Genomic DNA, 15742 nt, shown 5'->3' on the forward strand with positions numbered 1-15742 from the left:
TGAACTGATAAAATCCTATCGAAGCAGCTCATAAAATTTGCCGATCTCTTTTTCTCTTTTTCTTTCTCTTTGGAGGAAGAGAAAAGAAAGAGAAGGAAGAATCAACGACGCCATAAAGCAAGAGTAAGAGCCGTCCCTTAACCACCGATATCATTCCTTGCACTCGTGTTTACGTTTTACAATGCGCGAACCCCTATAGTATGTATCGTATCGCTAGAAAAAGTATACGAAGGAAGAGAAGAGAAAGAAGGAAAGAGAAGAAAGAAGAAAGAAAGAAAGAAAGAGAGAGAGAGAGAGAGAGAGAGAGAGAGAGAGAGAGAGAGAGAGAGAGAGAGAGATAAAGAAAGAAATAAAGAAAAAAAGAAAGACAAAAAGAGAAGGCACGCGTGGCTCGAGTGAGAAGGAAGGAAGGTAAATATATATGGTGAACGATAGGTGATATAAAGTGGTAATGTCGAGAGTACCGTGAAACATAGTAGATTGGGCGGGTTTAGCCGCGCCTTATCGCCTCTCTCTCTCTCTCTCTCTCTCTCTCTCTCTCTCTCTCTCTCTCTCCACTCCACATATTCTATCGAATCCCTTCTATTCTCTTCCTCGCTCTGCTGTCCGATCGAGCACGGTCCGCAACATGGAATTGGCCTTCGAGCGACTTCATCGAGACATTATTGCACCTAGGACTCTCGCAAGCGATATCTCATACGCGTTATCGGCCGCAAAAGGTAGGGTAGATTACAGTGCTGCCTCCGAACGACGATCGACCGTTCGTCTTTGCCTTGTACTAGAGTAGAGAAAGAGAAAGAGAGAGAGAAAGAACAAACTATACTTGCGTACGCGGACGTTATGGCATCTCGAGTGCGGTTACTATCGTACTCGTCCATCGTGTCTATCGAAGGCTGCTCGTCCTTCCATCTTAATGTTCCGATACCTAAATTGATCGAGTATCATCAATAAAGTATCTCGTAAAGTTCGAATAAACACGAAGAGGCAACCGATCGTATTCGATAATTAAGCAATTAAATTTCTCTTAGCTCGTTATCATCATCACTGTTATTATTCAATGAATTCGTATACGTTCAATACGAGGATCGTTCCGATCTGCGTTATGCAAACGAACGAGATAAAAATATTTTACGTTACACCTGGCCATAAAACGTACGCGCGAGAGAGTGCAATTCGATTATCAGTGACGCTCGTTCGTCTACGTTCATATCGAAGCTCTAAACAGCCAATCGGAGCATACCTTCCACGGACTGAGACAGATCTTATCGTAAAGGCCTTATCGATATTTTCAACTTGGTTTGTCCGAGTCAAATACGCTGCGATAGGTTTTTACGCGGCCACAAGCTCTTACGCGATTACTTACTACTACGTCTTTTCATCGTAGTTTTGCGCAGCGATCTGTCCGCGTCGAGGACTAATCGATAAATATATCATCGCGAGTAACGAAGGCCATCAAATATTTCCTTCGAATATCTATCAATATACGTATGTGTCTCCGTGAGAACATTTTTCATCGCGTATTACAATCACGCCGAGTATTATATAGAATAAGGAAAAGAAAATTGTTTCGTAAGACGGGAAAAGAAAAATAGCTTCAAAAGATCAGGAAGAGGTAGCTATGATGGCATTCCACGAAACACGCGTGCAATGTCGAGCTTCGTTCACCTCGAAGACTCGGAATGTCAATAGCTAGACATCGTCATACGTAGGAATAATATCGAGTTCTTTATGGGTCGCCTTAACAGTACACATGCCCCGTAGTCGTTCGCCTCGAGAATACCCGTACGGTCTCTTTTGAACGTGTGTGTATATATATATATATATATATATATATATATATATATATATATATATAGACATATCTGTATCTATGAAGATACACATATGCACGTTGTTGCGTCTCTTCTGCCAGTGAAGAAAATATACACTTTAACCATCGTGATCGCTTAACTATCGTGCCGTTTGAAATGCTTTTCGTTGGGCTTGGGTCACGCGTTACAAATTGCTATTCTAATAATAACACGATTTACACATATACTTATATCGTATTGCGTTTAATGAAACTCGATTGTCACGTAATGTATTTGACGTATAATTGGCTCCTTAATTAACTGAAGGTTAAAAGCTCGAGTTAGCTTGAAAATTACCGTAGTTTTATAAGTAATATGGATAATCTACAAACTGATCGTTTTAATAATAAATTTCAAATAAAAGTAGATTTATTATTATCGATAAGAAAAAAGGCAAAGAAATATTAAAAGGTGAGGTAGAGTTTAAACGATATTAGCAGGATTGTTTTAGCAAGGGCGATACGTAAGCCTCGTGAAAACATATCGTTGGGTCATTCAGGCCTTTCGCCGAAGGCGTAGCCAAGAGGCTAAACAGAGTGGAATGTGCCTTATCCCTTGTGGTTAATGTCAACTATAGAGTCATGCGCTCGAAGCGACGGCCTTATCGATTGAAATTCGTTCGAAGAGTACTTCTAGTTAATATATAAACTTAGTCTCGCGTTATTCTTTATTTTAAACAAATCCAATTAAACGAAAAATTACGTGACGCTATGAAGCGATAACTGAGTGACGTAATTTGATATATATATAAAAAAAAAGAAAAAAGAAAAGAAAAGAAATAAAATTGAAATCGTTTGGTATGGTATTTTGTATTTTAGGCGAACGACAAAATCACGAGCGTAGGTGTTCACGGACGTCTTTAACAGCAAGGACAGTCTTTCCTTTTTGTTCGAAGAATCGCGAGGACTTCGTGTAATACATACATAGATAGATGCCAAGAACTTCACGTGTTTCGCACGTCGACTCGCGTCGTCACGTTTATGGGCGAATACTTTTTAGCAAGCCACGGCTAATCTTCGCGCCTTGTAGTCGACTTCGACAGTTGGCAGCATTGTTAGTTTGCGACAACGATAATTACCAAGCTCACTAACGGCCCGTATGTATTGGTCGTCTACTGGTCGAAGCATTATCGTTTCAACATGGTTTTTAGCTCTTCTCTTTCTATCTCTCTTTCTTTTTCTCTTTTTCTACTTCCTTTTTTTTCTCTCTTTCTTTTTCGTCCTTCTTCCCAACTGCGCTTCGTTTCGACTTCTTTATTTCCTCTCCTTTCTTCACTCTTTCGTTTTCTTTTTCACTCACTTCTCTTTATCTTTTCTCGCGCACCACTTCCAATACATCCAGTTTGCACGTTGATTCTCACCTTTGCCAACAACGACGACTACCTTCTTCTTCTTCTTCTTCGAAAGCGAAGAAACTACCGATCCGCCACATACTGTGTCGACCTTTACGTGCTTTGTGAATCTGTGTATTAATATTTATATATTTATTTGTCTCTTGTTATTCCTTTAATATCTTCAACTTACGATTAACCTGACGATTTGATAAATATTATCGAATTCGACTTTCTAACGAATAAGTAAATGACGTATGATTTTATATTTACGTTATACTTAATATGGGTACTGGTCAGACACGTTTTACGTCTACGATCGTACTATACTTCTCTGTTATTCGATCTATACTATAGGTATATAAATGATATTATTTTCTATGCTTTAAAAAGATTTATAAATATTGATTAAGAAATGTTATATCAATCAAAATATTCAAAAATACCGAGATATAAAATAGAATAATAGAATTGCTATTAGAAAAAATATCTTGTATAATACGTTACAAAATAACAAGAGATAAAAGAAAACAATACGATCGTAATTTTTTAATATTTCATTGCACTAATATTACTATTTCCGCATGGTTAAAAACAAAATATTTTAGAGATGAATATTACGATCGATCGATCAGGAAGATATCGTTTCGTACGTAAGTATGTGAATTCTCTTAAGGATTGGTAGAAATCAAGTCCTATAAATCAAGTCCTCGTAGAGTCTGTGGAGTACGCAATGTTCAAAAGGGAAGGAAAGAGAGAGAGAGATAGAGAGAAAGAGACAGACAGAAATAGAGAGAGAGAGAGAGAGAGAGAGAGAGAGAGAGAGAGAGAGAGAAAGAGAGAGGGAGACGCAACTGGATACTGGATCCATTGCACGCGACTAGTAGAAGTGTCGTTTGAAACGAGGTCGATCGAAGCAATACGATAAATTAACAGCGATCGGGAAGAACGTGCTGCGAAATTGGATGGCCTTACGAATAATTCAACGATCATTTTAACGGCCATGAATCAAAGGATGCGAATAATAAATAAATACCGTTGCTCTCCATGATTCATATTCTGTCGAGCAAGTTTCTATACTTAAGAGATGAAATAAAAGAAATAGAATAAATAAAAATAAATTTTACTTACCAACATCGATATCCTTCATTTTTCGATCTTCTCGAAATACACGTTCTCGTTCTTCGTTCGATTTCTTTGTCCTCTCTTTGTGCAGTAAATACGATGCAAGGATTATGAAAGTGCCTGGAAGCGTTCAACGTGATCGTCCTTCTGCGTGCATAGATCGCGAATAAAACGTCGCCGTGAGAGCCGATATTAGACTTGCGAATGATGGTCGCAGGCGAAAGATCGGGACTCTTAAGGTATAATTTGTTGTTTGCCGGCTCGAGGTAAAAGGAGAAATCTCGGACGATAGAGAATTTAGGTATATAAAAGGAGTACAACAGGCGTCGCTAGAACGATCCGATAAATATGATCGCCGTTATTAAATCTTCGAGCTAGCTTTTACTGATCTCGGATGGATCATCTACAATATTTTCTCGTTGAATAAAGTTAGGTCGATATCATCGTGTCCAAAATGTCTATAATTTCTAATATTAGAGTCCCGATCTTGTAAATCTTTTTTTCCTTTTTTTCTTTCCTTTTTTCATGTTTTCTTTTCTTTTCTTTTTTTTTTTTGTAAAATCGTCGATCGATGTACGAGAGGGATCGATATTTTACATAGGACGACGTTAATCTGAAATCAAACTAGATTATAATACATTACTTACAAAAAAGGTTCGTCGCTTCTCGATAAGTTATCGATCTTTATGTCGAATTTATCATGTTCAATGTCTAAATTTAGAAAATAATGTCTAAAAATAAGAAACTAAAATATTTGATCTTCCTTTGGAATATTCAAGGGAAGATTTGAAAAATCTTTGGTATTTCGATATACCCTACCCGGGACGAGGTACATCGCATTCCGGATCAAAACGAAAATCTTTAAGACTTTCTTGTCTCATTTTTCTCGTTCCTCTCCTCTTTCTCTTTCTCTCTCTTTCTCTTTTTCTTTATTTCTTAGAGAAGACGCGAGTCCGTGGTATCTGCCGCTTTGGTCCAGGATAATTATTTATGTCAGATAGGATCTCGACTGGGGTTCTACGTTGGGAAACAAAAGAATCCGGCGATGGGAAGGATAGGAACTAAAGGGAAGAGGATCCTGGAAGGTTGCCGAAGGATCACCGAACTCTATTCTTTCTTCTAAGATGTAAGGAAGACACGAGAGAAGAAGAGAACTGACAAGGACCTTGATGAAACGAAGGGTCGACTCGAAAGACCAAAGATCCTTGAAAATATATACTATATATATATACCTTTATATATGTACACACACAAAGTATATATGTATATTTATATATTATATATATACACAAGGTATATACTTTCTTCTTTTCGGTAGTATCAATGACAAACTCGATGAAAGATCGAAAACATAATTATCGAACACCCTACTGAAGTCGCTGAATTAACGACCTACTTATTTGTGTGCGACGTTATTAATATTATTAAATTTGTCCGAGAACAGCGGGTATAGAAGAGACATAAAGTATTATTTTCGAGATGTACTGTTTTGTGTTGTGTGTAGGCTGTACGATGTAAACAAGACTTGAAGGAGAAAGAGCTTCTCCCTCCTTTCGACAGGTTGTAAAACCGTCAATGAATAAACCTGTTGATAAATATTATACTTACGACTTGTACTCGTTATAAACAATGTTGCTGCAAACGAGCTTGATAATTGAGTCAGTCTTTCCGTGTATATCATATATATATATATATATATATATATATATATATATATATATATATATATATTGACTATGGTATAATTCCATAATATGGAATTATACACGAGCATAATATCTCGTTTCGTTAATAGCATTTTCTGAGCAGTAAGAGAAATAGATAAACTATTTTTTAACCTAAAACTATTCTTGAATTATTCGACTCTTATTTTCGTATCTTAATAATCCTTAGTAATCTCTTCTCTTCGAAAAGATTCAGATAAGAATACTTAGACCGTGACGCGAGAAAACGATGAATATTTTTCTAACGTGATATTTAATGTCGTGAAAGAAAAAAAATGATCTAGACACGCGATCTCGATCTACCTATGTATATTGTATATACCCTTTGATACTAGAAAATCTAGTCTTTCCAGTATCGATACCTGGCGCCAGTTAACAGATAGCCAATTTTAATCTCGACGGGGATTACTATAGTCTAATTGTAAAGTATATAATATTAGTACTTATATATATATATATATACGTATATAGTGATGATATAATACATATACTTATATAATTTTTTAATAGATATTTCATCGATAAGAATTTTAAGAAAAATTTGTTCATGACTAGAAAGTAAAGAGATTACATCGATCGAAAGATGGTAAGAAAATGATAAAGCGAAAATCTTGAAAAAGGAAATAGAAAACAATACTATACGTAATGTAAAAGCATGAAAGAGGTTTCATCCTTCGAATCTTTCGGTTTTCGGACAAAAGAAAGCGGTACTCGAGAGGGTAACGAAAAGAGGGAGGTCCTGCCGTTCACAGCGTGTGGCGTTGTATCCTTTGCTTGTAAAACAACTTGTAAAACGTGACTTCGAGACGCGTCCTGTCAACTCTGCTTTCGTAGCGGCGCTTATCTCCACAGCAAATCTATTGGTTCGTTGTTGGGAAAAATGCTCGACTCGAAGGAGAAAGGACATATACTCGTTTTTCGATCGTTAGAACGATTTCGTGGCAGCTGATACATAAAATGTTTACTGACGTAGATATATACAATATACATAGGATAATATACGAATAAAATAATACATAAAATATACGAATAAATAACGAAGATATTTACTTTTTTTTTTCTTTTAATATTCGTTCAAAAAGCATTTAACTTCGTTCTGTTTATTTATCGTCTTTCAAATTAATCCTCCAGCCGCGGACGATTTTCATATTTTTCATATTTTTGTATAAAATCGTGTATATATGTACATATATGATATGTATTTCTTAGAAGCAATACATTTCCTGGAAGCATAGTTGATGAAATAATACCTCTTTATATCGAAATGCATAATAAAATTTACACGATGGGGAAATAACCTTTTCCGTTGTTCAAATACTTAAAAAATTCAATGCGATTAGATAATAGCGTGTTCCAGCAAAATTAACAGAATGTGTAACACGCGATTTCGACATCGCCCGTCGCTGGAAAAAATTGAAAGAGAATTTTATTGTTTTTTACATTTATTTTCATTCTTGACTTTTCAACGACACTTTTTTTTACTGTTCAATTTAAAAAACAAAGTCCATTCGTATTCAGAGAGAAATGATCAATTTTTCTTTTAGTAAAACGCAATAGTAGTCGTAAAAATATTTTATTAATTTTGTTCTGCTCGTCATCGTTTTCTTAATTAAAAGAGAACCTTCGTCGCTTGTTAGTAATAATTTTTTTTCTCGATTTACTTTTCCGGTACTTTTCTCAATAGTTTCTTACTATTTATCTTAGAAAATAAATTCTCTTTGTACCTAGAGAGAAACGGTTAACGAGCTAGAAATACGACGTATAGGAAGAGGAAAGTAGAGAAATAGAATATCTTTGTACGCTTTTCGGATGGAAGAGTAAGATAAGGCACGACTTCGAAGAAAGTACGTCGAGTAAATTAAGCGGATGACGCGAGTATCCTTTTGTTGATCTATCAATCTCTTGGAACAAGTCTGTTCTACGTAATCAAAGAAAAGGACTGGTGGTTGGTTGGTTTACAAGTTTACGTGGTCAGCTAAAGTTGCGGCCCTGTAGCCACGAACAGAAACAGGCCCCACCACTACTACTACTACTATTATATCAACGGTCGTAGTATTTTTACCCGACGACTTTTGGCTGTGCTTACAAACGCTTTGATGATTATCTTTCGAGCTGGTGCATTATCGTCCTACCTTGAGGTCAGACCGAGGCCAATCGAGGCAGAACGCGTGAACTTACCTGTAACAAGAAAAAAGAAATAAAGAAAAACGTTAGTGAGAGAATAAGAAAAATAATGGTCTGTAAATATTGTAGTTTTTAATTTACATACTCGTTAATATTATGAGAATGTTAAAAATGAGATAGTGTATAGAACGTCCATTTATATAATTTTTTTCATGAGTTTTATAAAGAAAAAAATAGGATAAAGTTTAGTTTAATACTTGTTTAAATAAGATCTTACTTTCGTAATTTTAAATAAATGAAATTGTACTATAGTTTTAGAATATAATAGATTTTGCAGAAATTAATGAAAATTATATTATTTTAATATTTTAAGATAACATACGATACTTAAATTAATATGTCGAACATACGTTCGATCCGGTGTATTTTCTACAGGGATTCTCCCGTTGTGAAATACGAGGAAGATAAAGAGAAATAATTTGATTAAACTGTTAATAATCATGGACGACCCGAAGTTTATATATATTAAAATATTATCGTAACATAATATTATATATATATATATATATTAATCATTAATATTATTTTTATCTTTTAATGTAATATCACATAAGTATATATTAACCATTGATATTGTGTATAATATTTTGATAGAATATTATACATATATATATATATATTAATAATAAATATATAATACATTATTATTTATTATTATTTATTATTATTACTATTGGAATATTAAATACATTCAATTTTTACATCGAACGTAGTACTTTTCGTAATGTAAAAAATTCGCAGCACGAATAAACGACTTGGTAGAAATTTGAAAAAAATTTTTATAGTAGATAGTTTCGAGAAGTTAAATCCGGTATAGTGCGAAGGACGTTAACGGTAATCGAGCTCCTTAAAGACCTCCGGCAGCGGTCGTTTTATCGGTTGCTCGAGAGTAAAATATTCCGACAGGCTCATTTCGGCCAGTGCCTTATTCCGCGTCCTTGCTATCTCCTCTTGCTAATGGATCCTTCTGCTCCTCGATGAGGACTTCTTCTTTTTATATATATATTTCTTTTTTCTTTTTTCTTTTTTCTCTTTTTTTCTTCTTTTCACAAGACCATTGGACTTCGTCTATCTACACGAACATTACAACGAAAACTTGATGACGTGGACACGTGTAAATCGAACAAATTGTGAATATGTCAAACGTACGTTCGATTCGTTGTATTCTATACAGGGATTCCCTCGTTATGAAATACGAGGAAAATGAAGAGAAATACTTTGATTAAACTGCTAATAGTCATGAATGACCCAAAGTTCATGTATATCATTGACTCGAAGGTTATCGCTTTTAATCTTATGTGATTGTCGATTATTACTTTATAAAGTTCCAATGTGTCTTGTAATCATTTTTCAAGCTTGTGACACTTATACACACAAACAAGATTTTAAAATTCGTTTCTATCTAATGTTCGTACATTATTATTACATTTGCGAGATTATCAGCTTTTAATGAATGATTTGATTAATTAACTTTCCCATGCGATATAAAATGAATTTTGCGTATGTATGTAAACAATGAATTAATAACTTGGGGATATTTTATCTTTAATTCAGGAAAATCCGCTATTTATCTTAATTATGAAATCGGGTATTTACATGATTTCTACTATATAATGAACGAAGAATCTAAGAAATCGTCAAGTCTGATCGTAGTAATCGTCGAGTATCGACCTGCTAATAATCGAAATTTCAAACGTCTAGTCAAAGATGAAGATTTACGTTCTTGTGTCTTTAATACTCGTTGCAGTGGCGGTTATCTCGGCTGCTCCATACGATTCAAGAGACGGTAAACGAAATACTTAGATTACGAAAAGAAAAGAAGAAATTTTTGACTACGAAATATTATTTAATGTTTTTTTTTTTAACTATTAGAAATTGAGCTATTCGAAGAAATTGCCGAAGAGGTAGGGGAACGTGCTACTAGACAGAGAAGAGTGACTTGTGACCTTTTATCTGCCGGTGGTTTCGTTGGTGACACTGCCTGTGCTGCCAATTGTTTAAGTATGGGTAAAGCAGGTGGACATTGCAATGGTAGCGGTGTTTGTGTCTGTCGACGGTAAGTTATTTATCGTTTTGCTTTTTAACACGTTTGCTGTTCGATACATACGAGTATAAAACTATGTATATGCATATATATTGTAGGAGCGTTCTAACAATCCATGTGTAAGATAAACATGATTTAGTTCGTGAAGAATCATTTTGATTTATGTATATGTATCTTATCGAATAGTAAACTTATCTCTTTTCACAAAGCTTTAAAATAATATCCAACTGTAATTATTAAAAATTCAATTGTCTAAATCGTTCGATTTAATTTTTTTTCAGAGATTCTTTCAAAGACTTATTCAACAAACGTTTCGGCTAATGTTAAAAAAAAGAAAAAGATTATTATCACCGAAATGACTACTACTTATAACACGAATTATACTATTTTATAACCGTTAATTTTTGTACGTACAAGATAATAAAACAGTTGCTGCAATAAAAAACGTCGTTAAATTCAACCGTCGGAAACGAAGGAATGAATTCGAGGAGGCCTTTTTGAATCCGCTTTATTAAAAGAAAATGTTGATACTCGTATCATAGAAAAATACGAATATTCAAGATTCTTCTCTAAAAAGGAATTCATAGAATTTAAAACACAACATATACATACATACATCCATCCATCCATACATACATACATATATATATGAATATATAGTACTTACGTATACAGAAAAAATCGATTCGTCCTTTAAGAAGAATCTTTCTTACTCTCACAATTAAACAAAGACAGAGACATTTTCGAGAGGTCTTTTCGTTTCGATATCTAGAAGGACCGGTCGACGACCATTAATCGTTAAGAACGTACCGAGTGTACCTATCTCTTGTCTTTCTCGTAAAGAGTATCGAAGCTTTTTCCCTTTCCACAGCTTCTCTCTTTTCTCCTCTTTCTCTCTATCTCTCTCTCTCTCTCTCACCTTCTCGTAAAGTGCACTCAGCTTGGAGATCGAGACGCGGAGTTATAATTGCCTACTCGGCGAGCCCGACATTCCTCGTGCGTTAAAGTTATCGCGGCTGGATCGCCGCACTCGCTCGCTCTCGCCACGATGGTTCTTTTCTTTTATTTTTTTTCTTTTTCTTTTTCTCTTCTCTTTTCTTCTTCTCTTTCTCCTTCTCAATCTCTTTTTCTTCTTCTCTGATAGCAGAACCACCAGGTATACCTCCAACCTCTTCGGCTCTCAAGAAAAAAAAAAAGAAAAAGGTATATCGAAGATATCTCGCAAGATCTCTATCACCGAGTAGTACTATCTCTCCCTTTTATAAAACCCTCTAGAAAACAACTAACGAACACATCGAATCATCTTCGCATTATTATTGATATCCCTTAAGCGTAAAACCATTTTCGGTTAAACGAACGAGCCTATAGGTCGAATCGAAAATATTTCAATTCGATCGTTACTTTTCTTCTCGATCTTTTCAATATATATTCTATGGTAAGTCTTGCAACGCTGGTATGGTCACGTCGGCTTGCCTCTAATTAGAATAATTAACAAAGCCGTTCTTGGTCCTCTTTTTCTTTCCTTTCGTCGACGATACTCACAACAGTTAAGAGTGTTCGTTCATATCGACACGCTCGTCTGAAACGAAAATGACTTTGAAAGAGAATAATGGGGTGAAGGGTGAGAGGAAAGAGAAAGAGAAGAAATCTTTAAGTATGGAGGAAAAAGAGAAGAGAGAAGAGAGAAAAGAGAAGAGAGAAGAAGAAAGGGAATCGGTGTCGAGGGACGAATGGTACCGCATTCTGCCGTCATGTCGCATGCAAATACGACGTCCTGAGAACGCTTCGTTCCGGGTGGCACGCACAACCGTATTCTTGTCTCCCTCCCTTTTCTCTCTCTGTCTCTCTCTGTCTCTCTCTCTGTCCTTATGTCTCTCTGTCTGTCTGTCTGTCTTTCTTTCTCGTTTTCTCTTCCACCGTCTAGTCGAGAGGGTAATTAATTTCGAATGCTAACCGCTTCTTCCTCTCTTCTTTCTTTTCTTCTTTCGCGGAAGAACTCGGCGAAGACCAAGCGAACGGTGTCACCGTCCCTTTTTCAAGAACTTCATTCATTCGACGCGTTCGACGTTCTTTCCATTCTCCCGCAACGAACGAGTAATTCGCTTCGCGACTCGTTCCGAAAGCACTAAGTGCGAAGTGTCACGAATAACTGATTTGTCAGAGTCTTGGAAATCTGTTTTTCTATTTCTTAGAAATTACATCGATATAGGTTATTAGTCTTCGTAATTAATTTGGATGAATTGTATGTAACGATAATATGTTTCAATGGTAATTAAAGGAAATTAAAATAACGTATATAATTTTTCATATAATTAGAAGGAATTTACATTACCTTATTATTTCGATAGATAGACAACGGACTATATTATTTCTAAAGTTTTCGTATATTATTTTTATTTTGTTACAAATAATTATTTTCTCTTGCCAATTAAGGATGTTACGTTAAAATGTAGGTAATTTGATGTTTTAACGATAACAAGTGAAAATGAAAATAAAGGAATAATTTATATTTTGAACAATATCGAGAACAGGAATGTTTACGCTTCGATGGATAAACCAAACCTGCGAGGGTTATTGCATCTACGAGTATGCTAATCTTCGGAGAATTAAAACAAATTTCTTTACGATTTACCAATTTTGTTGTCATCGAAGATACGAAACGATATCATTAAACAAAATTTATTATTAACGAAAGGAAATTTGAATTTATGATTAAAATGAGTTTATCCATAAATTCTTTAATCATATCGTTCCAGTAGATAACAAAGAACATTTTCACATGATTAACAACATTAATTATGCCGCTCATTATAGATCATTTATTCTTATTATTAACTCATTAACGAGCAACGATAATTTGTAAACGTTCGCGAAATCTACCTTTCTCGATCGAGATAGCAAAGAGAGTTAGTTCATTGGTTAATATTCGAGTCAGGTATAATATATCGGATGAGTCAGCCATTGTTGTCGAGAAAAGCAAGGATCATGTTCATTATTTCCATCATTCGGTCTTGCTCGTCTTTTTCGAAAAATACAAATAAAATATACGATTATTTTCATCTCGGACCTTGACATATGTCAAGAGAATCGACGTTTGATCTCAATACTATCGGCAAACGTCGAGATACGAATCTGATCTACATCCCTTGAGAAAGACGGAAGAGATATAAGATCAATGTTACGAACTCGATGAGGCGATCGAAATTTTTAATGAGCATAGCCCGTGTGCGTTAATTAAAATTCCGCTGGGTTGAAGTCTTTTACCAACAGCCAAGCATCGCTGCTTGCATTGTAACGTGCCAAGAGGATATACATACATATATTCTTCGGCTCTCATAGAGATTAGTTCGCTTCACTGAAGCCGAAGCTTCGTAGAAAACACTAATTTACATAGTATGGTATGTCTATGTATCTATATGTGTAAGTATGTCGAATAGATCGAAATATGTTCTCCTTGTGATCTCGAGTAGCGTGCTAACCAAACGATTTAGACGCACCTTTAACGTTTTAGTTTAAACGTTTTGAAACGTAGCCCACACGTTCGTTCTCTTGTACTTCGAGACCAATCGAAAGAGGAAAACATAAATAAAGAGTTAGGCTATATATACGTGTATAATACAGGATTGCTAAGGCTTACGTGACCCAGTAGCGATATATCGATAGTCGGAAAGCGTACGGTGTATTACTTCGTCGTACAACGCGACATTTGTTTCTCCTATCGTTGATTTGCGTCCGACGTAAGAACGAACAACGAAACGATATGTGACTCACGTTTGTTTGGAGGTATCGAACGAAGAAAATCGTTTGTTATATTTTCATCTTGCATTTTTATTTTTTTTCTTTTACATGAAACATGATAGTTGTGCGTGAGGATATTAGTTATTAGAAAATAGTGATAATTGAATCGAAGGTTTTGTTAACGTTTACTTGTATACTCACATCATCTAGCCTAACGCTATATTTGTTCTTCGTTTTTATTATTGTTTTAATAATCTAATGTTTCGAAAAAAAAAAACATATTTACTTACACGAACGAAGACGAGAATTTTTTTAGATTTAACGGTTTCGACCGTGCTTGACTGTTCTTTTTCTCTTTCGCAAGCCGACTTTGTTTTCGGTCAAACATTATAGCTATGTACGGAATATAAATAATTACGCGATGGTTCATTAATGTTACTTATTTACATACCCGTAACCCGTACATACATACCCGTACCATCTCGTCTCACTATTCTTTTTCTTTTTATATTATTGTAATAATTCAAAATCTCAACAAAGAAACTGGAATATCCTCGAGCGAACACGAAAAATTTCCAAGAGATTTAAGATCTCAAGAGCGATTTTTTTCTTTATCTTTCTTTCGAAAAAGAAGTCTACAATTTTAGAAGGAGGAATCCAGTTGAAAATTTAAAAACTGGTTCGTAGATTGAGAAGGGATAAGGAAAGTTTCAGATCGTTTTAAGAATTACGAGAGAGCTTTCGTCGTGCATCCATCCTGGCGTTATTCGTCCGAAAGCTGTCTCTGTTTTCTCTCTCGCTCTCTTTCTTCTCTCCTTTCTTCTCTCTCTCTCTCTCTCTCTTTCTTTTAGGACCGTACGGTGTGCGTTCGCGCGCACACGAGAGCACGGTAATCCTATACGTCTCTTGAGAAACTGGTTTCCGCACGACGTGTTGCGGGTAGCGCGCAAAACAAATTAATAACAAGAACATCATAACCGCTGCACCAAGGCTGCCCAAGAGAGGCTGGTGGTCAGTCGTGCGAGTTTATACCATAGCCTTATTGCCTGATTTTTCTTTTTCTTTCTTCTTCTGTATCTTTCTCTTTCTTCATTTCCGAAAAAAATTGGATATACGACGAAGAATGATTGTATAGTGTGAGATAGATGAGAGACGGATAGCATGTCAGATCAGAAAATTAAGGGAATTGAATTAGAGGAAGGAAAGTAAAAAAATGGAGAAAGAGAATATGTATACGACGATTGATGTGAAATAGAGAAAGAGAATATGTATGTGACGATGAGAGTGAAATCGAAGAGAAAAATAAGTATCGAATGAAAGATGATTAATCTAAACGATCTAGTTTGAAAAAATCATTAGAGAAATGAGTCTTTGAAGAAGTTTCAAAAGAGTTATCACTAAAATCTGTTACATGAAAGCGAAACCATTTTCCAAAGGTCTTACGAAATTTACGACGAACGAAAAGGAACAAAACGTAGGAGTCGCGGCAAAGAGACGTAAAAACGAAGCAGGTAAATCCGCTGAAAAATGTTAGTCGCCATTGGCAAGGGCTCCCTTTCTCTGTTTCTCATTTTTCACCTTTTTTATTTCTGTCTTAAAGAGCCGAGACATTAAGGAAACTTAGAGCTATGTCGAAGGTGTGACTAATTAGTGTGAATCGGTTGAAGTTGAAGAAAGAAGAAAAGTAACGTTCCTCCTCCACACGTGTGGGCGTGTTTTCTCTTTTTTTTTGTTTTTTCTTTTTTTT

The 15742-nt window shown here is 35.3% G+C and overlaps 2 protein-coding genes across 3 annotated transcripts in view; one reads left to right on the plus strand and one right to left on the minus strand.

The window, feature by feature from the left end:
* The window catches only part of LOC127065573 (epidermal growth factor receptor), a 113976-nt gene that overhangs the window by 57132 nt on the left and 41102 nt on the right, over nt 1-15742 (minus strand). Inside the window, exon 2 of one of the 2 annotated variants that reach the window (XM_050998093.1) lies at nt 4312-4918. The exons of the other annotated variant lie outside the window; for it this stretch is intronic. The gene's annotated coding sequence lies outside the window, so the exon portion shown is untranslated. The remainder of the gene's footprint in view (nt 1-4311; nt 4919-15742) is intronic. 2 annotated transcript variants of the gene reach the window in all.
* Nucleotides 9850-10702, plus strand: LOC127065617 (defensin-like). The gene is made up of 3 exons (XM_050998214.1): nt 9850-9999; nt 10086-10269; nt 10539-10702. The coding sequence occupies exons 1-3, from the start codon at nt 9921-9923 to the stop codon at nt 10576-10578; spliced, it is 303 nt and encodes a 100-aa protein (XP_050854171.1). The 5' UTR covers nt 9850-9920; the 3' UTR covers nt 10579-10702.

The sequence above is a fragment of the Vespula vulgaris genome, chromosome 1, assembly GCF_905475345.1.
Source record: "Vespula vulgaris chromosome 1, iyVesVulg1.1, whole genome shotgun sequence".
Classification (NCBI taxonomy): domain Eukaryota; kingdom Metazoa; phylum Arthropoda; class Insecta; order Hymenoptera; family Vespidae; genus Vespula; species Vespula vulgaris.

What these genes read in the sequence shown, in the direction of transcription:
- LOC127065617 (XM_050998214.1), top strand. Translation starts at nt 9,921, where the DNA reads ATGAAGATTTACGTTCTTGTGTCTTTAATACTCGTTGCAGTGGCGGTT. An exon ending in TCCATACGATTCAAGAGACG is followed by an intron (nt 10,000 to 10,085) that starts GTAAACGAAATA and finishes TTTAACTATTAG; the next exon opens with AAATTGAGCTATTCGAAGAA. An exon ending in GGTGTTTGTGTCTGTCGACG is followed by an intron (nt 10,270 to 10,538) that starts GTAAGTTATTTA and finishes ATTTTTTTTCAG; the next exon opens with AGATTCTTTCAAAGACTTAT.